A 26118-nucleotide genomic window follows, 5' to 3' on the forward strand; every position below is an offset into this window, starting at 1 on the left:
TTCAGATAAAATGCCGAAAATGAAAGGATTTTCAGAGCACACACCTCTATTCAAATTTTTAGGGAGTCGATCATTGATTTCATGGATCTGTTGATAGGAATGTAAAAATGTTCTGAATAAACCCTTTTCTATTCTATATATATCTTTTACACTAGGGTTTAAACCACTAGTTTTTCTATTTATTGATCTCTCTAATCATGTTTGAATCTGAAACTCTACCACTCCGTCTTCAACTATCTCATGGCTATCCAACCTATCGTTTCTGAATGAAAAAGATTTATTTCTTAACAAACTTCTATTATCAATGTAGCAGAGTTTAATACAGACTGGCAATAAAACGGGTTAAGAATCCTTTTATACCCAAGCTCGCTTGTTTGGTAAAAAAGTTTATTAACATGAACATAAATAAAAGTCGCTGCAGTTCTGAAGTCACTCTTCATTGCTTTTAAATCGTAATTTATGATACATAACATGCAGTTTGTAGAATACAATCTCACTCTGACCCTATTTTCAAAAATGTGGTGTCATAGTTTTTATTATAAATAAAGTAGGGAACTATCTGTTGGTCTGTTTGGAAATCTGATAATATTTCATAAACCCGGACCGATTTGCCACAAATTTTTATTGAGAAATATTACAAGTTTAAAAATATAAGTTGAGCGGGTCGATTTCTTAGGCTAAGCTGGGTTTCCAAAGAAAAGTGGTTAAAATCTTATTTTCTACTACGTATATTTTATTGTTGTTTTTTAATATTTTCCTAAATTTTTAACAACCTTTAACGAGAGTTCAGATGTTCTCTTTATTTTGCACACTGAAAAGTTAGGTTTTCGGTCGAATGGTCCTGGAATAAGTATTAACCACTCTTATTAAAATTTGTTAATAATTACTCGTGAATGGAAATTACCCAGGATATAAATAAGTTCATAAAAATTGAGTTTGAGAAACATTGGTTAGGACGGGTTGGGACAAGTTTGAGATACATTTAGTTAGGACGGGTTGGGACAAGTTTAAGTTACATTTTGTTCGGACGGGTCGGGATAAGTTTGAGATACATTTGGTTAGGACCGGTAAGGATAAGTTAGATTCATTTGGTTAGGACCGGTTGGAATAAGTTTTATGTTAAATTTGATTAGGAACGGGTTTGGCCAAGCTTGAGATACGGTTGGTTGTGACTGGTTTGGATAATTTTAAGTTACATATGGAATGGATAAGACGGGTTGGTAAAGTTTAAGATACCTTTTTTTAGGACGGATTTGGGATAAGTTTGAGATACATGATTAGAATGGGTTGGGATAATATTAAGTGACATTTGGTTAGGACGGGTTGGGATAAGTTATAGATACATTTGGTTAGGACGGGTTGGCGTAAGTATATTGGTTAGACGGGTTGGGACATTCTTGAGATATAATTGGTTAAGTGTAAAGATGCAGGGTTTAAATAAGGTAAACCTCTTGTACTTGAAGGTTGATCTGCTTGACGGTCAAAGTTGGAAATCACGTTGAGTTCCTTGTAGAAATATCATTTTTTAAAATACGGCAGATTTAAGCCGAAGATATATGAATATGAGAAATGAGTTTTAAAATCCATAAAGTTGTCTTTGAAGTCTAATGCTTTGTGGGTATCCCTTTATATGATCATCTTGATTGATTGAAAGGTTGATTGGTTGGATGATTGATTGATTGATTGATTGATTTAAATAATGAATATGACTATTAGACCGAAGACGATCTGGTATCCGACCATATCCTGGGGAATCAAATCTTTTTAATTCAAAACTGGCACAAGGACTTCTCAACAAACAAACAGATATGTGAGTAATCTATTTCAAATTTGATGTACTTTTGAGGACGATTTTTTGGCCGCTAGGTGTCTTTCAACTGAAATCGCGGAAATATCGAGAGCCGAGACACTTGGCGGCCAAAGTGTCTTGCTCCATACACATCTTTTAATATATATTAATCGGAAGTTTAAGAAAATGTACGACCAATTTTTCCTTGAAGTTATAGGGTACTGTCGGCGTAATTTCAAGTTACCCTTGAAAAATATTATAGCTTTTCTGTCTAAAACGGTCCATTTGTCAAGTTTTAATTTCCGTAAATCGTTTACAATTTTAAAATCTGCATTTTTTATTCATTAAAATGACAATTATCATTGAATATTTTAAATTTTTATACTTATTGGTTTTATAGACAATCTAACAGGAGTTAATATTCTTATTTAACCAACCTGTATTCATTTAAATTCGATGTTAATTATTATCCAAATTCCAAACCTCAAACCTCAATGTGTTAGTTCCATTTGTTTAGGCCATGAAGATAAAAAAATATTTATTTAGATCAGTTCCATGCTTCCAGAACTCCACTAACCCATCCTATATATATCACTGTTTAGTTCAGTTCCATACTTCCAGATCTCCACTACCCCATCCTATATATTTCATTGTTTAGATCAGTTCCATACTTCCAGATCTCCACTACCCCATCCTATATATTTTATGTCATTGTTTAGATCAGTTCCATACTTCCAGAACTCCACTACCCCATCCTATAGATCTGAGAGAATACATAAAGGAAGAGTTATTATGCAAGAAACAGCCATACACTCAACAGGTACATTCCATTCCTCCATTAAACACGGGGGGTTTATTTCTTATGTAAAATTATCCCCCCCCTTTCTCTTTAAAATCAATTTCCTCACTTTTTCTAAATTTTTTAAATCCCTCAAATAGTAAAAAAATTGTTATGAAGAAATTAATAAATTTTGGGTTTAGTAAGTATCCAAAAGCTTGAAGTGCATCTTTAACCTAGAGAAATTAATAACAATTTGTTGTAAGGCAAATTGAAAAAAAAAGCTGGGGTGGAAGAATTTGTTGCCGGATTTCCCTATTTTTAAAGGTCTTCATAAAAATGTCCCCTCCTCCCCCTAGATTCATTTATGAATTTATATTCCTAATAATGTGTGGAAATATAATGAATTTGTAAAGGGGGAAGGGATTTATATAAGAATATACAAATACCGATAAATAATTTGTCGTAACATCTTTTATAATGTAGACACTAGACAGGGTTGTATATTTTCTTTAAAATTATTTCCCCCTCATTTTTCGGGGGAAATAATTGAATTTTTGGGTTAAAAGTATTTAAAAAACTTTTTAGTTTTAGGTCCAATTTCCATTTTTGAGGGTGGAGGGAAGGTGTCATTTATAAAATTAACACCCCTGAATTTAGAAGGAATATTCAACCTTTAACCGGATGAACGGATTCTATCCGCAGCGTGTAAACTGAAAACTTTCTAATATTTGACCCTAATTTAGGAGGAATATTCAACCTTGAGTTTAGTCCGGATGGACGAATTCTATCCGTAGCGTGTAAACTGAAAACTTTCTAATATTTGACCCTAATTTAGGAGGAATATTCAACCTTGAGTTTAGTCCGGATGGACGGATCCTATCCGCAGCGTGTGAACGGAAAAACATTCTAATATTTGACCCGCTCACGAGGCAGGTTGTGAAGAGTATAGAGAACGCACACCAGGGATTCAATCAGATTTTTAATTTTTTTTTTCAATTTTTAATTTCTTAATTCTTTTATTGTTTTGTTGGTGTTAGTAATTTTTTTAGTAAAAATGTTTGAGAATTGGTGAAAAGGCTGTTTTCTGAATATTAGAAATTCCAAACTTTGAAATGCAAAAACATTGAATTTTGAAATTCTGTGACACTATTCCGTAACATTGAAGTTCTGAAACACTAAAATCTTGTTAAGATGAAATTCTTTAATTCGTTTTAATTGCGTAAAGATCTGATTGAATGTTTTTAGGATTGTGTAAATTGCGTCAGGTAATATATTCAAAACAAAATATAAATCAAAACACATGAAGTATGAATTTTTTAAAATCTAAATAATTATAATTTGCCATTTTTTCCAACCTTTTCCCATTAATGTCTGGGAAGAGGATCTTGATAATTTAAAAATATATTTATTTTTTTGACTTAAAATTTTTTTTTATCATGGAACATTTTTTTCTTCAGATTTCTAGACACACGAACCTTTGCCAGTTGTTCAGACGACTACACGGTAGCGCTGTGGGATGTTCGAAATTTAAAAACTCGGGTTCGAACCCTGCAAGGACACACAAACTGGGTCAAGAACATCGAATATTCGCAGCACGATAACGCTCTCGTCACATCAGGCAGAAAATGCAATCAATGTTTTCTTAGTTTGATTATTGATAAAGGGACTGGTAACGAAATTTGAAGTGATTCTTCATTCCAAAGAGTTTTTTTTTAACAGAGAAAACTAAAATAGCTTCCTTATTATTCATCTGATTAAGGATTAAATTAAACCTAAGTGAATCAAATCAAATCATTTTATATCAAATCATTTATTAGGCCACAAGTTAAACATACATATATATTTATATGTGCAGTACAGTTTTTATATCAAATCATTTATTAGGCCACAAGTTAAACATACATATATTAATTAAATTATATATATATTGTGGCCGGGGAGCTATAAGATAGCTCAGGCTGTTTACAAACGAGCTCCCCTGGTTCAGCATAATAATGATTAAATTTATACTTTGTGCAATGTGCATGAATGGAGCACAGAAATGGCGGAGTGTGGCGGCGGTAGCGGTTGGAGAACACTTAAAATTACGATGACAGTTTCTTATCAAAGTATATTTTTCACCAAAAAATGGCTTTCTAAACTATCATAACTACCTTTTGATAGCTCCTGGTATACGTTTTATATTTTTATTTTGTCTGTTATTTGTTGTTGAGATTTTCGGAAAAAAAACATTAGTTTATGTTTTCTAAGGGTTTGATGGTGCGATTTATACATGGGACTTCAATAAATACTCAGAAACCAATCCAGAATTTAATAAGGTAATACATTTTTATCAATGCCTAATAAGAGGTAACTAGGGTGATTGAGGATTCTTAAATGTTAAAATCTTTTTTTTTTAAACAAACCTTCGTATTTTCTTGGACAAATTTTTTATTCTTTCCGGATGGGATCAATAAGATCTGGATATGATCCTAGGTCCAAATGGGATCGTACAGATTCGGATGGGATCTTCTAGGTCCGGATGGGATCATTTAATCCGTATGGGATTATATACACCATACAGGGTGAGTAAAAAAACCGGTATTATCGATGTTTTCAGAAAGATACTGTTTTGTTTTTAAGCACTGAAAATGAAAACGCGAAACCAAAATTTGCATAGAATAAGTTTATTCTATTGTTTTCCGAAATTTCATATTTCATCAAAAATTGAGTAAGATAAAACAAAAAGATTAATCTTAAAATTTTGACGTATTTTTTATCGCTTCACATATTTTTTTGCAAAAATTCGAAGCAAACAAAAAAATTTAATTTTTTTCTTCTCAAAACATCAAAAATCCCTTTTTTTACTCAACCACAGAACAGGTAGTATAGAACCAGCCCTGGCGCGGATTGCCAGCCTCACTGGCTTGAAAGGGATTTACTAATCATACAGCTGTAAATAGGTGTATGTTTCAGAGTAATACATCAGTTGACTTGTATAAGTTGGGGTCAATGTATATGTTGTGAACATTATTGTCTGCACAAACACTCTCCACAGTGGATTCAGGGGGAGAGGGAAAGTCTGAAACGTAATTATGGAAAACAAATATTTTCTTTCTTTAAGCCCATTGTGCATTTGTACATAAACGTTGCGGCATCGAGCACTTTCAAACGACACATACCGGTGTCACGTTAAATAGGGCCCGGGCGTTATATTTGGTCCGGATGAGTGTTACATGTGAAATCCATGTACAAAATTTGATAGTAGGGGGAAGGGGTTGTGGTCAAAAAATCGTATATTAGGAAATTACCGCTAGTTATGTAAAAAATTGATAGAACAGAGGAGCGCCNTTGAAATTGTTACAATTTTTTGTTTGGTAGGCCATAAAATTAAAAATTAGAAGCACACACATTATGTACATTATTTAGGCATGTTTTCCACTCTTCTGCAGGCTAAAATTTTAAATGTGTTTGTTTACTAATGCCGTCTTTGTATTGCACCCGGGCCAAATATTACCCCGGTCTGGATGAAACGCTACACCGGCTTTTCAGACGCCGGTACGCGTTAGCGATGGTTCCATACTACCTGTTCTGTGTTCTTACCCTGTAAATCCGGATTGTATCCTCTAGGTTCGGATGGGATAAAAATGATCCAACTATTATATATCCAGGTGTTCTATACTGCTGGGCTGATGAGGATGAGATTAACCCCAGCTGCTGATAAAATGGTGATATCTCACATGAAGGGATATCTGCTTGTAGTTCATGATCTCAATCTTCAAACTCTCCGTCAGGATTTAGAAGGTAATATCTCACATGAAGGGATATCTGCTTGTAGTTCATGATCTCAATCTTCAAACTCTCCGTCAGGATTTAGAAGGTAATAATTTACATGAAGGGATATCTCCTGGTAATTCATGATCTCAATTTCTAAATTTTCAATCTACAGGAGTAAACCCGAATTTGCAATAAATGATTTCGATTTTTAGAATTTTAACCGAATTTGTACCAAATAATGCTAGTATTTAGCTTTTTATACGAATTTGTGCCATTTGATGTTAATTTTTAGGATTACAAAATATACACCATATGTTTTTTGGATTTAAACCAAAGGGGATGGTGGAGATGTCACATTTGATGTAAGAGGGCGGCCCTGCCTTCATTTTTGGTTCAAATCTTCCAATTTTTTGGCTGCACGCCTAATTAGTGATCACAATTCCTTAAATAAAATCAAATTCAATTTTAATGACCTCGAATGACCTCTGATGACCTCTAATGACCTCCAATGACCTTTACAAATAGGAAATATTTTAACTATGACTTTATGCATATCAAACGAAAGCTAGGCACCCAGGGAATACAATAGCAGAAACAAATCAAGTGTTTGACCTTCTAATGACCTCTTACGACCTCTAATGACCTAAATGACCTCCAAAAATGAAAATGTTTTAACTATGGCTTTATGCAAATCAATTAAAAGCTAGGAACCTCGGGAATACAGTAGCAGCAACGAATCCAGTGTTTGACCTTTTAATGACCTCTAACAACCACTAATGACCTGAAATGACCTCTAAAATAAAAATATTTTAAGTATGGCTTTATGCATATCAAACGAAAGCTAGGAACCCAGGGAATACAGTAGCAGCAATGAATCCATTGTTTGACCATCTAATGACCTCTTGCGACCTCTAATGACCTAAATGATAATGATTTAAAAAAAAATTTAAACTGAATTTGTACCACAAGAAACTTAATTTTAGAATTTTAAACGAATTTGTACCGGATGATGCTAATTTTTAGGATTTAAACCAAATTTGTACCGAATGATGCAGTTGTCAGGACAACCTCGAGAACTAGCCTGTATTTACACAAGGCAATCAATCAATTACTGTATACTTTTCCTCTATAAAAAAATGAAAAATAAACAAAAAAATTTTCAAAGAAATAACAAGAAAAGAATAAATAAAATTTACCGACAGAAGATTATCAAAAAACTTGTTATGCTGATTTATTTTGTGGCCCACTGTAACTTCTTAAAGTAATCCGAAAATGAAACTAAAACAGCTTGATCCTCGATGTATTTGCGAATTTCACAATCATTTCTGATTATTAAAAGTTTGCAGAGCAAATTTTTGTCTCAAGAAAATCTTAATGTTTCTGTGTCTTAACCACCAAACTTTGCAGTAAAATTACAATGTTTATTAAGTGTTTTGTTTTTGAGAGTAGTTTTGAGAAACATTATGTTCAAAGAACATATTAATAATTGTTATCTAATTATTTTGTTTTACTATGAAAATTGATTGATTGATTGAGCAGACTGTTCCACGCTAAACGGAATCGTATTGAGCTGATATCTGATTTCCCAGACCTAAACGATGCAGATACTATTTCAAGTTTAAGGTAAAAATCAATATCCTGCTTACAATTGTTTGAGTTTAAATGTTTTTTTTTTTTTTTTGACAGGTGTTATTATTTTTAAAAGGTTAGAAAACATATTTATAGGGAGTTTGCGGCTATTTAAGGTAGTTGAACTGAATGCAGGGTTGTGGAAAACTTCTTTCGGATTCATTTGAGACATTTAAAACTTTTTAAAGATCTGTAAACCCTGAGTTTGAGCGCAAATTTGACGTTCAAAACTCCTGATTTGGGGGTGGATACGTTTTCAGAATCGGTTTTTTAAAACTATTAAATAACGACAACGAAAACTAAAGTAAAAATTATACAGTAATCTATTTAGATGGTTAGGAACATATTTCTCAAAAGAAATTTGTCAATAAATCAATGCTAAAATCGATTATTTCGTTTTCATTATTATATTGAATTTCTTACCTTCTTTGAATTTATTCGCAGATTTCTTCAAATTCTTTAAATGTCGTCTTTTCAATAATAATTCTAGAAAATCTACGAAAATCTTTGTGAATAAACCAGAATAATGAGAAAATGGAAACTAATAATTAAACAAGATTACTCATTTTCGATGATAAGATGAATTTTTATTTTCTCATCATGTTCCTATACATGACGTCTGTAGTTTATTGTAGAACTTTTTTACATTTTATGTCGTCTTTATTTAATAATTTAAAATAAACTAATTCTTTAATATGCCTCAAATGAATCCGGAAGAAGTTTTCCACAACACTGCATACTCCGTTCAACTACCTTACATAGCCGGTCACTCCCTTTAAGACAGGAAAATACCAAAGTCCCCAAACTGTTCGAAAACTAATTATAAAAGATTATAAAATTATAGAACCCTTTTTGTAAAAACGGACAAGTTCATATAGGACGATTAAATGCTGGGGCGTATACAGGAGTTTGTCCAGGGGAAGGGGGCTTCATTTTTTCTTTCCATGNCTGAAAACCTTCTTCAAATTACTGATTTCACTGATCCAGGGGGAGAAGTGCTTGACCCCCGTAGCCCCCTTAATATACACCTCTGATTGAAAACTTGTTTTAGAATTCACCCTCAAGGTTGGGTTGCTGTATCGAGAAATACGTCGGCAGATGAAAACTCAGAATGGTGTTGCGTACATGATATACAGTCTATAGATACCAGGTATTTAATGCATACATGATATACAGTCTATAGATACCAGGTATTTATTGCGTACATGATATACAGTCTAAAGATACCAGGTATTTATTGCGTACATTATATACAGTCTATAGATAAGGTATTTATTGCGTACATGATATACAGTCTATAGATACCAGGTATTTATTGCGTACATGATATGCAGTCTATAGATACCAGGTATTTATTGCGTACATGATATACAGTCTATAGATACCAGGTATTTAATGCGTACATGATATACAGTCTATAGATACCAGGTATTTATTGCGTACATGATATACAGTCTATAGATAAGGTGTTTATTGCGTACATGATATACAGTCTATAGATACCAGGTATTTAATGCGTACATGATATACAGTATATAGATACCAGGTATTTAATGCGTACATGATATACAATACAGTCTATAGATACCAGGTATTTAATGTGTACATGATATACACTACAGTTTATTGATACTAGATATGCAATACAGTTAATAAATATTATATAGATACCTTTGTGTGTTCTACAAGGTACAGAGATATGTGTGTATAATCCTATCGAAACCAGAATTTACAGCTGACTCTTCTAGCGGGTTTTGATAAGTTTACACACAAACATCTCTGCGCTCGACAAATACTCCAAGGGTTTAAGGGGCCATTTGTAATTTCTGTGAAAAATACCTTTTGTTAACATGTCATATAATTTCTGAGATATACGTTTTTGGTTCTTGAAAATGATTCCAGAAAAATGTTATATCACTCAGGAGCAAATTTTAAGAACAGTTAACTGGGACTTATACCTTACATATTCAGTATTGGCTAATTAAACAACTTATCTGTCGTCCGTATTTTTTTTATGAATATTTAGAGTTGATTATTATATTTAGGGAGGAAGATGATGAACTAGTTAAACCAATAACCTGGAGACGAGCTCCAGCTCCTGTTCTTCCCGTTCTAGACAGGTATAAATCCTGTCCTTTCCGCCCTTGACAGATATTCATCCGGTCTTTTCCGTCCTAGACAGGTATAAATCCTGTCCTTCCCGTCTTAGACAGATATTCATCCGGTCTTTTCCGTCCTAGACAGGTATAAATCCTGTCCTTCCCGTCTTATACAGATATTCATCCGGTCTTTTCCGTCCTAGTCAGGTATAAATCCTGTCCTTCCCGTCCTAGACAGGTGTACATCCTTTGTCTTTGTCTTTGACATTCTGGGTGAACAATTTTAAGCAACTTCGTTTGTATCAATGAATTTCCGTTTAGTAAGCTTTTTTGCCAATATGGAATAATTTTTTTTTTTTTTTCATTGTCAGGTTTTTAGAATATCAATGATGAATTTAATTGCTTTCTATATATTGTTTATTTGAATAATAGTACGGAACGACTGAATTGCGGATTTCAAAACATCTTGTTGCTGGATTTATGTCTTGACAATAAACATAATTTTAGTATTGATGATGTTGGCGGAGAAGTTCAACGGTTTAGAAGTGGGAGAATAGAAATAATATCAACAGGAGCTAGAACAAGTCAGGTTTGATATTTTCTGCCTTCTTCAAACCTGTTTTTTTCGTCCTTGTTTTGATACAGTTTTCAATTTATTTTTTTGATTTTAAACGCTCGTCCAGCATTTATTTTTGAATGTGAAATTTTTTAAATAGCTAAATCTGATAAAAGATATTATAAGAGAGATATTAAAGAAATAAAAAAACTAATATGGGTTTTTTCCCATCCTTGAATGAGGTACCCGACATTTTTTCGACACTCACTGGCTTCTTGAATTGAATTGAATTGAGAATTGAATGGATGAAATAATTTGAATATATATACATCCTCGTTGGAAGATTTTCTTTTTATTACGTGATTTTTCTCTATGTGTAGGGAGAGGATGGGAATGCTGTGATACACATAGATCTCAGGGTTAGAAGACGACAACGAGATAATCCGGTAATTAGAAAATTATCCAAGTACATTTAAACACTAAACAGTTAAACTAAATCTTTTCTTTAAATAGAAACTAATCATGATTATGAAAGATGATGATTATGTAGGATGATGACGAAGCTGAGGGACGTGAGGTTGATGTAGAGAATGAGGATGGTGAACTTATCATGATTATCTAGGATGATGATGATGATGAGGTTGAGGAGGGTCGTGAGGTTGATGTAGAGAATGAGGATGGTGAACTTATCATGATAATGTAGGATGAGGATGATGATATGAGGTTGAGGAGGGTCATGAGGTTGATTTAGAGATTGAGGATGGTAAACTTATGATTATGTAGGATGAGGATGATGATGAGGCTGAGGGTCGTGATGTTGATGTAGAGAATGAGGATGGAGGATCTGAAGAAACCAATGTAGATGGAACGAACTTTATTGCAGCAGAAAGTATGGCAGCCCTGGATCTATTAGGTAAGTTTTAGATAGTTCCCTTCTCTTATACAATCTACAGTCTTACAATTCAACAAGTAAGATTTCTTCTCTTAAAGGGACTGTAGGCTTAATTTTGTCGAGTGACATGCGCAATTCACAGTGATACCCTTAAAACGATAAACATTAAACATATCTTTGTTTTTCCAGCTGAATTTATAGTCAACAGTGGTTTCTCCAACACCTTGCAAGAGTAGTACAATCCCCGGAAATCAGTACTGGTTTATAGAAGACGACATTAAAATTATTACTTAATCTTTTAAATTGTAGTATACAAACATTAAACCTAAAAATGATAAGGTATGATTTAGACGATGTACAAGTGAACTCTTGCATGGTGCCAAATAAGTGATTTGTGGTGCTGAAGTAAATCAGACATTTTAACAATTACTTAATTTGTTTATTTTCTCAAAAGTACTGTAAGCTTAATTTAAAATGACCCTCCTATCAAAGAAGGCTATGTCTGATTCAAAAAAAGGACTTAAACATTTCTATTGCAGGAAATTATATAGGAATTATCAGAACTTGACACTTATTAACCTAGAAAAGCAAGACAATACCTTCCAAATTATCGATCATATGAAGGTTCCAAGGGTAATGTTGTAAATCGGGCATTGTCATCTTTGTATGTAGGGTCACTTTGGATTACGCTTACAGTGCCTTTAACTCTTAAGATATTAGCCCCAAAACATTTCAAGGCAGTCTAGTCTTCAGACTAATTTTTCTCGAATCCTATAATCGAGGACTAGAATAATAAACCATTGAATGATAAGGTGAGTTGACGAGGCATCGCCGTGATACAGATGCATTAAACCAAGATGGCGGAGCTGGGGATAGACGCCAGAGACATGACACCCAAGCTGACCAGCCGGTTAGAAACATGCTCGACGCGCTCAGGAATATTGGAGGAGCAGCCGGGGCGAGTGACCGGCAGGACTGGTTGGATGTTATTGAACCTGTAGCTGAGGAGGAGATAGAAGTAGAGGATAATAGGTCAGTTGATTGCTTATATGTATATTTTCTTTAAAAATCAGTCTACCCCCCCTCCCCATTTTTAAATATAATTTCAACCTCCCCTTCTCAGAAGTCAAGTATGTTTGCGCAATTCGCTGAATTGGGGAAAATAAATGATTTTTATCGGATAATAGATAAATTTGTGGCAAGTGTTTATTCTTGAATAAATATTCCCACCCTTTTTGAAAATGATTTTACTCCAAGAAGTTATAAATAATTTTTAGGGTTTTAGTCGCTCAATTGTGGAAAATAAATAATTTTTAGGGGAAATAAAATCAAGTTTTGGGTAAAAGGTATCTAAAAGTATGAAAAAACATGCCATTTGTTGTCCAATTTCTTAAAATCATTAAAAATCATTCTTCAATCACTTCTCCTGGCTTTTTAACTGGTTTCTACTAGTTGGTTTTTAGGTTTGATACAATTTAAATCATAAGTGCGACTTTTTTTAGCAAACTGGCCACACAATTAAAGATTAAGATTCCTTACCTCAAAATTTTCAAATTAAATTGTCTTTGTGCACACAAAGACAAAAATGTGAAAAAGATGATTTTCCGCTTGATTGAGGAATTTATTTAATTGGAGTAATTAAAAATGATAATTTAGAAGTACACTTCGGGGTCACCACTATAGAAGTTCACTTATTGCTTCTAGATATAAAAACATGATAAATAACGAGTGAATAAAAAGAGAGGAAAATGAGTCGGTCTTCTCTAGTTCCAGAATCCGACGATACTGATCGGTATTTGATAATCCTCATTCGAGGATTTCATCCTCTACAAAAAGTTATTAAGTAATTGATTTAATTGTTTAGAATGATAAGGAATGATAGACGAGGAATTGTGATAATAGGAGCAAACGGTCCACGTCGGGTAACTTGCAGTAGTCGGCGTTTTTATCAATACAACGAAAACGACTTTACTAGTTAAGTTTTGATTTCTAACAAGGATTTCTCAAATTAAAAGATTACAAGTAATCAAAGAGAAGCTGTTGATTGACAGCTTCTCTTTGTTTCCTTGTTTATGTGTATCCAAACTGCTTGAAAGCTTGGTGGAAATCAAAAATTGAAATCAAAAGTCGTGTTTAGATATATACGGCGACGACTGTAGTTTTTTATTTCCTTTGTCTAATGATTTATTAAGCGTATTTAAAGGGACTGTAAGCGTAATTTCAAACGACCCTCCCTGCAAAGATGGCAATGCCCGATTCACTACGGTACCCTTTAAAGCGTTGTCTGATCAAGGATTAATTAGATATCAATTATAAGATTGAAAGCTGATTATTTTTACTTGTGGTTTTCTACTAAAGTGACTTTGATTTATTCTGCTGGAAAACATATTGGAAATATCAGAATTAAATACGACAGAGAAGAAAAACGACAATATTTTCCACAACATTGATCAGAAAAAGGTACTCTTGTGAATCGGGTGTTGCATGTAGGGACACTTGAAATTGCACCTCAGTTCCTATAATTACCCTTTTTTGATGAATTTGAATGATAGAGCGGGGGGGGGGGGGTATAGAAAATATAAGGTAATTTAAAACTTTTCTCGAAACTTTGAATATTTAATTACTTGAAGTTTTTTATGTGAACCTTGATGACAAGAGGAGTATGCCCTTTAATACCCTCTAATACACTTTTAACCTTAATCTGATCAATGTTGTGGAAGATAGCGTCGGTTTCAAGCTTGGAACGTTTTCAATTCCGTTTTTCAAGCTTGGAACGTTTTCAATTCCGTTTTTCAAGCTTGGAACGTTTTCAATTCCATTTTTCAAGCTTGGAGCGTGTTCAATTCCGTTTTCAAGCTTAGAACGTGTTCAAATCCGTTTTTCAAGTTTGGAACGTTTTCAATTCCGTTTTTCAAGCTTGGAACGTTTTCAATTCCGTTTTTCAAGCTTGGAACGTTTTCAATTCCGTTTTCAAGTTTGGAACGTTTTCAATTCCTACAGTTTCAGATCTTACTCCTTATACCTTAATAAAGAAGAACCCCAATGAACAAGAATAAAAATCAAAATTAAAATATAGATATCTCATTTATTCTTGATGAAAAAAGTTTAAAATGGGGGGAGGGGCGTGGAGAATATACTTGAAATTACGTCTACAACCCCTGTCATCCGAAAAATGTTATAGGTTTTATATTTTGGATCTCCGGCTGCCCGGCGAGCACTGGACAATAAGATACCGGCAGATGCTAAAATTCATCAAAACATGTCTCGACTCACTCATTACATTGAAGAATCTAATACAGGTATTTACTACAGAGAATACAGAGGTGTTTATTTTCTTGAAATATCACCCTCCCCCCAAATTTTTTCCCTGATGTTGGAAACTGAAATTTTGCTCTCTTGCGCATTTTGTTTATTTATTTGTATTTATACTGTATATCTATATTTATAAGAATAGTTCAGAAGTCAGATTTATTTGCCTTAGTTATTATTATTAATTTAGTTATCTTACACAAATATTAACTCTAACAGAGCGTGAAATAAACCCAGTTTCATGACATTTAGATATATTTTGATTTAGGTCGAGGGTTTATTAAAGAACAGTGCTTCAGCCCTTGCGGTAGATTTATTGTTTCTCCGTTCGGATTTGGTAAGTTTTTGAAGAAAAAAATTTCAGATTTTTTTTTAGAATAAAAAAGTTGTTAAACAAAAAACATGCTTTAATGCGCGTATCTGATAAATATCACGCATTTTTGTTTTTATGGAAGAGAAATTCGTTAACACATTGATAAGGGTTTTTAATTATAAGATGACTCGCCATCTGTTGGTATTTCAAAGCGTAATTTCAAGTGACCCTCCATAAAAGCTTATTTTGATTAAGTATGAATTATATAGGAAAACGTAAAAGAATTATCAGAAATCAATATTTATAAACCTAGAAAAACCACGATATCTTCCGCATTATTTATCAGATAAAGGTTTCTAGGCTACCGGTGTGAATCGGACATTGCAAAGTTCCGCTAACAGTTCCTTTTATCTGATATGATCAGGATACCGGTTGTTGGGTTGGAATGAGCACTGCAGTGATCTATCCGACTGTGTTCCTGAGTCTCCAGTAGCCCTGTACGATCTAGGAATTAAATCTAGTCATACTGAGGTACTTTTCTTAATTTCTAAAAAAAAAAAACAATTATTATATCTTTTTGTAGATATATCAACATATGCTTATTGTTTAACATAAATTAATTTTCCATACAAGTAAAAAAAAATTTTAAAAGGCAAGAGATTAATCTACCCCGGGCCCCCACCCCCAAAAAACCTTCTCTATTAAACCAGTTTTTGGTTGATTTGCCTCGTGGATCCACATATTTTTGCGGATCCGGTTCCGGATCCAGGAAGCCGAAATGTTGCGGATCAAACGGATCTTTTCTTAAATTAGAAAAAAAACTTCTCTATAAATCCAATAAACATATTTTTCTTGCTCAACGCTGTTTTTTTATTTTTAATCTGCTGATTTAATAATCCATATTTTTGCAGGATGTGTTGTCAAGTGCTTTTAGTCCTACCCATTGGTTACTGGCCACAGGATGTAAGGCTGGACGAATATCCTGGCATCAACCTTTCCTCTCATAACCTTTCACAACTTTCCAAATACAAAACAGAAAAGTTGCCGAAATATTAATGAAAGTAGCAATATTGTTTCTGAGAGTAGCATTTCATTCAAGAGAAGCAGTATTGTTATTGGAAGTAGCAGTTGCCGCTTCAGCTTGAAGTAGCTTCTAGAAAATCAGTGCTCTAAATACTGCTGTTTAAACTTTTAAAGTAGCAGAAACTGCATCTAAAGTAGGAGTTCTGTTGTTTAAAGTATAAGTTCTGTTGCTTGAATTAGCAGTTTGCTTTAAAAGTAGCAGTTTAACCATTGGAAAAAGCATTTTCTTCTTCAAGAGCAGGAGGATAGTTAACGGAATTGGCAATTATTGCTTCAAAAGTAGCAATTCTGTTTTTGGAAAACGAAAGGGGTCCAAACTTCCCCGCAATGTTCAAGGCTAAACTGTGATATAAATTATTGTATTTTTCCTCGATTCTAATTTTTTACTTCTAATACTCTTAAATATTAGAAAACTTATTTCGATCATTTAAAAATTTAACCCTAAACAGTTTGACGATGTTTCGAGTTAATAAAAAAGTCTACTTTTGCTCAAAAACGCCTGGTTGAGTTAAATTAAGGGATTTCATGTGTACCAAAGTACCAAATTATAAATTCTGGAAGGTTTTTAAAAGACAACTCACAAGTAGCCATTCAATTTGCTCTCTGTTGGGGACTCAATTAACATCTTCTATTTTTGAAATAACGGTCGCTCAGATTTTAGTAAATTTTGTGAATTAGGTTTCATTTTTATTTTCTCGTGAATTCTAACTTCAGAACAAAACTTTTGAGCTAGAATTCATTCCTCTACAGTCCACATAGTGGTCTTGTCACTTGCAGAGATAAAACTTTAATTCATAAATTAAAGGGACTGTTATTGTGATTACAAGTGACCTTGTTTTGAAAAAGGGCGTGTTCTATTTACAACGGTAACGGTCTTTAAAAACGTGTCAGATTAAAAGTATGGAAGATGTTGTCGTTTTTTTTAGCGTGCAAAGCGTTTAATTCTGAAAATTTCGTCATGTTCTCTCTAAGCAGAAATGCGCAAGTCTCTACAAAAAGAACCCAATCACAAAATAATCAAATTTCCAAAGAGAAAGTGAATTTATATCTCATGTATTCTTTAGCAGAGTAAGGTTTTGAGGGTACCGTTGTAAATCGGACCCGCCGCTTTATAGTTACATAAAGTTCCTTTAAATTTGTCATTCGTTTTCAATTTCTGAATTTAAAGAGTAGGCACAGACACGTTCATGGTTACTGGTTACTGGTTAGTAAAATGTAAATCACCCCCCCCCCCCCCCCCCCCTCCGATATGCTGCTAGGTAGTTTAAATTCTTATAGGAATTGTGACAAAAATATGTAAAACATAATCCTAACGATAATAAGATACCTATTTGGTTAATTTATAAATTAAAGTTCTATGTTCCTGAACTCCCTGAACACAATCTCAAAATAATACGTACCCCTTTATTTAAGAAATCCTAAAGCCTCGTAATAAAATGTTATTTTAATAAATTTATTTGTAAAATGTCCAAAGTAATGTTGTAAATTTTGTTTATTTTCAGAATATTAATGAAGTCGTTGTTAAGCACAAGGCAGTTGAGTAGAGTCATTCTCAAGGTATTCTAGAAAAAAAAAACTTTTTTACAAAATTTTTCTTTACTTTTTATGTGAGAAATTATGAAAATTTCTCAATCGTTTTAAAGGAAAAAATGCGCTAGTATCTTTTTGCAGAGAAACCAATAATATAAATTAGTAGTTTAAAAAAACAAGATTGAATTTATACTCAAAGTATAAAGCAAAGCTTTTAAGGTTACTGCTAAGAAAATTCTTTTACACTCCCTTCAAAAAACTATACGTCGACTAAGGTTGATTGATAATAATAATAATAATAATGATATGTAATAATAATAAAAAGAATTCCATAAATTATTTATGTCTTAATATTTCACAACTGTAACAATATTTTCCGTCTTTTGGTTTTATATTTTTATTTTGATGTTTGACTATTTATTTATATTATTGTTTGGTAATACTAAACGTATTTATTTTACTACTTTTGCATTTTCCCCTATATTCAAAAATCATGAATCGTCTCTTTTTTCTATAAATTAATAAAAGTTTAAATGTTTAGAATGTTGGAGAGTGTAGAGAAGGGTCTGGGGTCGGGTTGATCAGATGTTATACTTCGACCAACAATCTTGAATTCATTTCTGGAAATCCACATTCTGACCTACAACTCACCTATGTTAGTTATGAACTAAAAATTTTTTTTCTTCTTTTTTTTCTAGAAACAATTTTAAATTCGAAATGTTGCGTTTCTAAGCGCCATTTTGTTTCTTTGCTGATTTTGAGTTAATTTTGATCGGCTGTAAACATACCCTGAGGCCAATTAAGATATCATAACAAATTTGGGCCAGATTGTATTAGCCACGTTTAACGATTTTCAGATACAAGCAAAAAGACAAGACATTTAATAGTAGATGTATAGATAATTAGCTGAAGGGCCCGGCGCTGATCTTGAAATTTTTAAAAATCTAATTTAGAGAAAAAAAGGATTTTTTTTTTGAAGAAAAACTATTTCGATACAGAAAAAAAATCAATGAAAAAAATTTCGAATTTTGTCACCCCCCAGGCTACCCATGAGCCTCCACTCAAAATTTCAGCCCATTCGGTCGGCCGGCTAAAGGGAACATAAATATGAATGTCTTGTTTTATTATATATAGATAAAAGACTTCTTAAACATATTAAAAAGGCTCCAGTACAAAAGCTAGAATTACATTAGAACTCGGTTCTATTCTTAGTTTTCTTAAAATTATGTTCATAATTTACTGTCGTCAATCAATGTTCTTATTTTCCTTTGGTTTACCACATAGGTGACCAACCGCTTAGTGCTGAATTACAACGAAAAATACAGTTTTGTGAATTTTTATCACTAGTTTGCGGATTTTCCTGAAAAAAACTGGAAAATTTCATTTTTACTGTTTACGTTTTGTAATTCTACCTATTGTCACATTAACTTTTGTAATTTTACCTTTTGTACTGGGGCCACTAAAAAATGAAAAAGGGAGCAGATTTGATAGAAATAAAAAAATATTTACGGTTGGACTATTTTGTATTATAATATATCTCAGGTTAGCTATGAGCGAGGAAATGATGCATCAACCAAACCACCGATTCTGTTACACCATGGCCTGTTTGGACGGTATGTTAAATGTTTTTACAGATCCTGAGTCAAATTATAAAATCTCAGCATTACATGGGGTGCTCATTTAATAAATCACACTATTTTTAATCAATATTGAACCGTTCCGGTCCCGTAGTAAATTCACACAAGGATTTAAACCCCTTGGGACCAGTCTGGGAAGTACTCCATGTAATTCAAAGATTGTAAGCTCTCACATTTTAATCTATGAGAATTTGCCAATGACTTCTTAAATACTAATAGCTAAACACAAGCGCTATAACATTTACATGTTCAGGGCTACAAAAATGTACATTTGAATTTGATTGTTACAGTGTATATTTAGCAATCAGAAAAGCAGCAACTAGGTCTTGCTAGGCGCTTCTAAAAGTATTCAGAGATACAGGGTGAGAGAGAGAAAATGGCAAACTAAAGTAACTTTAGCCAGGGGCATAATTAGGGGTATACACCCCTGCACACAAATGGAAAAGATGGAACTACAAGTAACATTAAAGGCCTCCATTCATCTTTTATCTGCTGTATTAGTCTGGAGAATGGAGGTTTTTTACCTAGCTGGATCCATATTTTGCTACTGAAAGCTTTAAATATACTCCTTAATAACAAGCCTGGTTAGCTGTTTTTAAGTATTCAAATAATCAGAACCTGTCGCGAAGATGTTAATTCTTTCGATTGAATCTGGTTCATGTGTAAGCATCAAGATGTCAGTACCATGTTCGAGTATCTGTCCGAGATGAATCAAGAATCAAGAATCCTTCTGTCGAAAATATCCACTACCTAACCTAACCTATCTTATCCCATTTGTCATTATAATAGCGGAATTCTGACAATGAATCCCCAGAATTTCCAAACCCTACATAGCAGTGATTTTTTTCCAACCTGTAAGAATATATATATAATTAATATAAACAATAGCTGCATCAATGCATCATCAATCCACAACAAAACTTGTCAGAGAAATTTGACACCTCTGCATTGGAATACAAATAGTAACGTTCTATTTTACTTAATTTGAAATTTATGGCCCAAGATATCAAATTGAATAATAGTATGAAAAAGAAAATTGCAAAAACACAGAGCTGCAGCTCTGGGCAATATGCGTAAAAGTATTTTTTCCTTGTCTACAAGCGATTAGAATGCGTAGATGTACAAGAGAGGAACAGAAAACAGATGTATGATCAGCTAAGAAAAAAAGATACAACAGTCAGAGAAAAAATTCACTGTTCTTTATAAAATTTTGTTTAAAAAGATTTTAAATTTGAAAATTGTTAAAAAATTAGATTGGTAAAATCAAAGACCAACGCTTAGCGACTCTTCAAGGTCGACATTTCATAGCAGACTGAATCTACTAGTCTTGGGCGGTTGAAACTATTTTATTTTTTTTTCTGTTTAGAAAGGAGAACTGGACAAAGACAGGAAAAGCTTTGAATCATCTGACCAAACGGAACGTTATCATTCCGGATGCTAGGTAAACCAAACTTAACAATTTGATGAGGGCGGGAAGGCAAGCCACACCCGTATACTAGCCTCCATCCCGTAATTTACTTCAAACAGAGGTTTAAAATTATCTAAATCTATCTGTCTATCTGATTTTAGATAATTTAAAACCGAATCGCTTGCAAAACCGTTATTTCTGGTAAAGGCTGAATTTCTCCTTACCTTCAAAAACATTTTAGAGACGATCTAAATCAGCATGTACAAGAAATATGATTAATATGTTTAGGTTATAATAGATGCCATGACGTCTTTAAAATCTTAAATCAACGCTGCATTTCTCTTAAAAAACATACCCCAGTTTATTTAGATGTCGAATATATAAGCACTTTTTTATAGAAATCATGGAAATAGTCCGAGCAGTCACGAGATGACAAACAAACAAATGTCAGGTAAACATTGTTTTGCAAATAAAAATAGAATTTGCACTCTTCAAATCTGAAGTATGAAAAGTTTATCATATTTGAATTCCTAGCTATTTGAATTGAATTGCATTATATTAAGAAAGGACAATTCTACAAGTCTTTTGTATTTATCCGATGTTTCTGTGAAAAAAATTACTACTAAAAAAATCGTTTACTCAACGGTCCAAGCCTATGGTTATGACCTTTGCGGACTGAGTGGGCCGTTATTAACCGTTCTTTACAAAAAATGTCACGTTCTAAAGGCAACTATAGAGGTTTAATTGTTACAGAAGCCACGGACAGAAAAAGACTAATATCGATACTAAATTAGATTAGGATTTATCCATTTAATTTTTCTTGAACAGTCCCTTTAAAGTGGACTGTTCACGTAGTTTCAATGCAAAGAAGGCAAATCCCGATTTACAACGGTACCCTTGGAACCTTTGTCTGATCAAGTATGTTTTAGATATCCAAGTTTTTGTTTCTTTTAGCTGTTTATTTTCATTTGTGGTTCCTCTGCGAAAGTGACTTGCGCATTTCTTTTTTTTAAGAAGCAATGGAGAAACCCAAAGAATTAAACACTTTTCAAGTCGGAAGAGGATAATATCTTCCCCAGTTTTGATAAGATTGAGGTTTCATGGGTACCATAAAAATAATTTTGTTCTTGTTCAGGGGATATAGTTCGACTGCTGAGTAGTTTGAATGTAGCGAAAACCAGTTTCATTGGACACGCTATTGGAGGACGGATAGGGATGTACACTGCTCTCACCAGGTTCGTTAATTGTCCAGGGGGGGAGGCACATACAAGTGGAGGGTGGGGCACATACAAGAGAGGGAGGGCTTAGCCCCCTTCATGGTAAAGTTAAAACCAGTTTTATCTGACACGCTATTGGAGGACGAATAGGGATGTACACTGCTCTCACCAGGTTCGTAAATTTTCCAGGGGGAGGCACATACAAGTGGGGGGTGGGGCACATACAAGAGAGGGAGGGCTTAGCCCCCTTCATGGTAAAGTTAAAACCAGTTTTATCTGACACGCTATTGGAGGACGAATTGGGATGTACATTGCACTCACCATGTTCATTTTCGATTCTTAAGGGAGAAGGGGTGAAATACAGGGGGGGGGGCTAGCTAGTGAAAACCAGTTTTATACGACACGCTATTGGAGGACGGATAGGGATGTACAGTGTTCACTGCACTTGCCAGGATCATTTTCAATTTATCAGAGCTAGAAACTTAAGACAAAGTATCGTAATAAAACCCAGTATCAGAAACCCTGTTTCATGATTGGTGTCAAACAGTTTGTTAAATCCAATATTTTTGCTAAGAAAAACTATTTCATGCTGTTTTTTTTCTTCCTCTTTTTGTTTTCTGATTCATAATTTAAAATCTGCGCAAATGTATAGACCAAAAATGAAAAGTGATTTTCATTTAACGATGTTCTCTTAAATTTCTGGCTCAAGGGGCAGAGCTACACACATGGGTTTAGCCCCCTTCATGGTAAAGAAAAAAAATTCCCCCACCAAAGATTCGTCAATACGACCTTTCGGATGGGTTGCAATTTCCCTGTAACCTAAAACATTTTAGCAAATTCACATTTTTTTGGTGATGAGAATGAAAAATTTTCTTTGATTGTGCCCCATAAATTCACACGATAATTTTTTATCTATAGTTTATTTTAGACCAGATTTAGTCGACAAACTATCGTTTTTTTAAAGCCGGATTTAGTCGACAAACTATAGTTAATTTTAGGCCGGATTTAGTCGACAAACTATAATTTATTATAGGCCGGATTTAGTCGACAAACTTTAGTTTATTTTAGGCTGGATTTATTCGACAAACTTTAGTTTATTTTAGGCCGGATTTAGTCGACACACTATAGTTTATTTTAGGCCGGATTCAGTCGACAACCTATAGTTTATTTTAGGCCGGATTTAGTCGACAAACTATAGTTTATTTTAGGCCGGATTTAGTCGACAAACTATAGTTTATTTTAGGCCGGATTTAGTCGATAAACTTGTTTGTGTTGCTTCATCACCTCTAAACAGTGTCAGGGTAAGTAAATTATTTTTTTTCTACATAGTAAAATAAATCATATTTAAAGCAGTTTTATTTTATTGATGAAAGTTAGAGATAAAAAAAAAAATTTTTACCCAAAATTTGGAGAGGGTTTACCAGGAAATCCCTTAAAGTCTGATTTCATTTGATAAAGATAATTAAAATTGTAATTAAAATTATTCAAATGATTGAAATCCTTGAATTCCTTTTTTTAACAATTACAGAATGGTTTAAGGTTTTAATTTGCATCACAGTGTGCAGTACAGGTGTACAGGGTTATCCATAGAGGATGAGCCTTTAGAGACGATTGTACGGAGTTTATACTGCCTTTTCCCTTAAATTTATGATTCCTGTATAAACTTGTTTCTCTCCTTATTAAGTCATGAAATACTCTGTTAAAAGACTAGACTAAAGATAGAGGACTTAATTTAGCTTCTGAAGTGTCTTACCAAGGCGTTAAGACACTTCAAAGTCAACCCTTTCCTAAAAAATTGATTAGACTATTTATAAGCGGAATCTATGTTTCATGTCGTCTTTACAATCTCATCCTTTGTGGGTAACCCTGCAGATTAATAGCGGACAACCCCTTAAAGTTTGTCCGACCGGAAATAAACTGGAAACGGTTAATTATTTCCTGTGTTAAGGTGTTTGAAAAGTGGGAACAGATTAGGCAGGCTTGTTACGTCATTCAAACTCTTGCTGCTAGTTACAAATCAGGCTCTATAGGTGATACATGTTTAAAAAAAGCAATTTAATGCGTTAAAAAAATAATTCCCGGAAGGGACTGAGGAATTTGTTTATAGAATAGCCTACTACGAAACTTAGAACTAAAAACTTCTCAAGCTGGAAAACCCCCGATAGATTCTTCATTGTAACTCATATTACGGTTTACAGGGTACTGTTGTCAATCTAACTTTTTTAAAATAAAGAATAGTACCTTGAAGCACTTAAAGGGACTTAGAAAACATTCACGCAATGTCTGAAAACTAACTTAAAATTTAAAAACATAACAACAATTTATTGGTAGAGATCGGGCTGAAAAACCCGGCCATATGTGGGCAAGACTTGAAATTCAAAACCGGCCTCATTTAGGAGCCTTAAGCCATCAATGCAAAATGTGATGTGATTTGAGAATAGCAGGCTACGTAACCAAAGGACTAAAGTGTTTGAATTAAAAACTTTTCAGAGCCCGCGATTTAAAAACTTCGGCTCGACCCGTAATTCCTTAAACCTGACTTTAAGACCCAATCTTCGACCCAACTCTGACCACAGCTTGTCTCACGTGATTGACAGCAGCAATATTTTCGACTCGACTTAAGGAGTTTGGCCCAATGAAAATAAAACCATCCTTGGTTGGTTTTAGTGGTGAATAAGGCTCAATGTTGAGCCTTGTTCTCATAAAAACCCGGAATGCGCCAATTCCTACCATGAAAATCCTCCGAATAGAATATTAACCCATTAGTGACGGGAAGGTCAATTTTGACCGGGTGAGATTTTTTTTAAGTGCCTTTTATCTTAAACTAAATGTTGTCCTGTCTTTTCCTGCGCTTTCCTTAGGAGGCCCTGTTTTCAAAACATATTTTATATTTGACGTAACTTTAAAATTGGATTTTTTATTAAATTTTCAATTAAAAAAAAAAAAAAACAAGATTTTGAATTCGGAAAAAAACCAAAATAACACCCTGCAATTTAGTTTTGAATCTATAAAATTGTCAATTTTTTTGCTAGAAAAAAATTGAAAGATATTTTTGGAATCTTCTTTTAAAGATCTAAATACCTAAAACACGAAAAGTAAAGTTTTGAAGATAATTAAATAATTATGAATAACCAAAGTATTTTAGATTTTCATATTTTACAGGTCACCCTGTACAAAAAAAAATTTAAAAATTTAATTGAATATCGTTTTTCATGAGTACAATCAAGTTTTGTTTTGACAAGATCCTTCTAAAACAACTTCACTAATAGTTAATGGTCTCGTCACTAATGGGTTAAACCGGTTTTTTGGTCTCAACTCTTTAGAAAATAAGATGCAGCTCAAGCCGTAGATAAGCCCCAACGACAGCTTAGACCCGAGCCGTATTTTCCCAAATTTTTTAAATCGCGGGCTCAGTCTAGAAAAAACACCAAGATCTTCTTCATTGTTATTGTTATAACGGTTTATAGGGTACCGTTGTGAATCAGTCATGAAACTTTTTAATATTGGAGGCTTATCTGAAATTACACCGACGGTTCCTTTAAGGCGATGCAAGAAAATTTTTGCATTTCTTGCTTATAAGAAGCAACGAGGAAACAGAAATTAATGTTACCAATAAAGTCAGAAAAACTAGGATATCTTCCACATTTTTGATAAGATAAAGGTTTCAAGGGTATCGTTGTAAATCGGGCAATACCATCTTTGTTTTGGGGGTCACATGAACCTAGAATTGGATTCCCTTTAAGATTACGTGAAGAGCCCTTTAAAACAATAAATTTTGTGCTAATATTTTAGAATTGCTGAATAGTATGGAGTTTAGAATGGATGCTGAGAATGCTTTGAAGCTAGTTATACCCGTTCAGGCGGAGAGGGCGTTATTTATCTCTAACCTAGGACAAGGTAGATCATCTAGGGGTCTTTTTCAAGAAAAATCCCCCCCCCCCGCCCTACCGCAGTGCAAACCTCGCATTGTACTGCTCACATAGACAAACAACCGGGCATGTGAATTCAGGGGTGTATATTTTCTCGAAAAATTATTTCCCCCACCAGTTTCCCCCCAGAAGTTATGAATGTTTTATGGTTTTATTCGCTGAATTTGGGAAAAATAAGGTTCTATAGGGG

General features: G+C 33.6%; 2 protein-coding genes across 11 annotated transcripts in view; both read left to right on the forward strand.

Annotated features, from left to right (window-relative positions):
* LOC111699887 (DDB1- and CUL4-associated factor 10) lies at positions 1-17711 on the forward strand. Of its 10 annotated transcripts, none has more exons than XR_002764843.1 (22): positions 1-62; positions 1717-1810; positions 2509-2609; positions 3406-3533; positions 3816-3835; positions 4028-4188; positions 4821-4888; positions 6221-6353; positions 7350-7422; positions 7866-7949; positions 9007-9105; positions 10001-10075; positions 10562-10643; positions 10991-11056; positions 11394-11523; positions 12315-12534; positions 13367-13424; positions 14684-14801; positions 15080-15148; positions 15549-15655; positions 16036-17073; positions 17323-17711. XR_002764843.1 is itself a non-coding variant. In XM_023470644.1 (21 exons), exons 1-21 carry the CDS (start codon positions 11-13, stop codon positions 16129-16131), a joined length of 2034 nt encoding a protein of 677 aa, XP_023326412.1. In that variant the 5' UTR covers positions 1-10; the 3' UTR covers positions 16132-17711. The 10 variants fall into 10 exon arrangements, 2 of the variants coding, with proteins under 2 accessions (XP_023326412.1, XP_023326414.1); XR_002764847.1 differs by having other exon boundaries at positions 16036-16885; XR_002764849.1 differs by having other exon boundaries at positions 16036-16885; positions 17486-17711.
* The window catches only part of LOC111699889 (protein ABHD11), an 11312-nt gene continuing 2832 nt past the window's right edge, over positions 17639-26118 (forward strand). Inside the window, exons 1-9 of the mRNA XM_023470648.1 lie at positions 17639-17764; positions 18279-18392; positions 19280-19350; positions 20741-20815; positions 21181-21233; positions 21918-22017; positions 23243-23300; positions 23948-24029; positions 25792-25896. Of these exons, the coding sequence (XP_023326416.1) occupies positions 17717-17764; positions 18279-18392; positions 19280-19350; positions 20741-20815; positions 21181-21233; positions 21918-22017; positions 23243-23300; positions 23948-24029; positions 25792-25896 (706 nt within the window). The 5' untranslated portion in view covers positions 17639-17716. The remainder of the gene's footprint in view (positions 17765-18278; positions 18393-19279; positions 19351-20740; positions 20816-21180; positions 21234-21917; positions 22018-23242; positions 23301-23947; positions 24030-25791; positions 25897-26118) is intronic.

This window comes from Eurytemora carolleeae, unplaced genomic scaffold, assembly GCF_000591075.1.
Source record: "Eurytemora carolleeae unplaced genomic scaffold, Eaff_2.0 scaffold373, whole genome shotgun sequence".
Taxonomy (NCBI): domain Eukaryota; kingdom Metazoa; phylum Arthropoda; class Copepoda; order Calanoida; family Temoridae; genus Eurytemora; species Eurytemora carolleeae.

Coding starts and splice junctions, on each gene's coding strand:
- LOC111699887 (XM_023470644.1), top strand. CDS start 11: ATGCCGAAAATGAAAGGATTTTCAGAGCACACACCTCTATTCAAATTT. Junction 3,836..4,027: donor GATTGTGTAAATTGCGTCAG/GTAATATATTCA, acceptor TTTTTTCTTCAG/ATTTCTAGACACACGAACCT. Junction 7,423..7,865: donor CTAGCCTGTATTTACACAAG/GCAATCAATCAA, acceptor TTGATTGAGCAG/ACTGTTCCACGCTAAACGGA.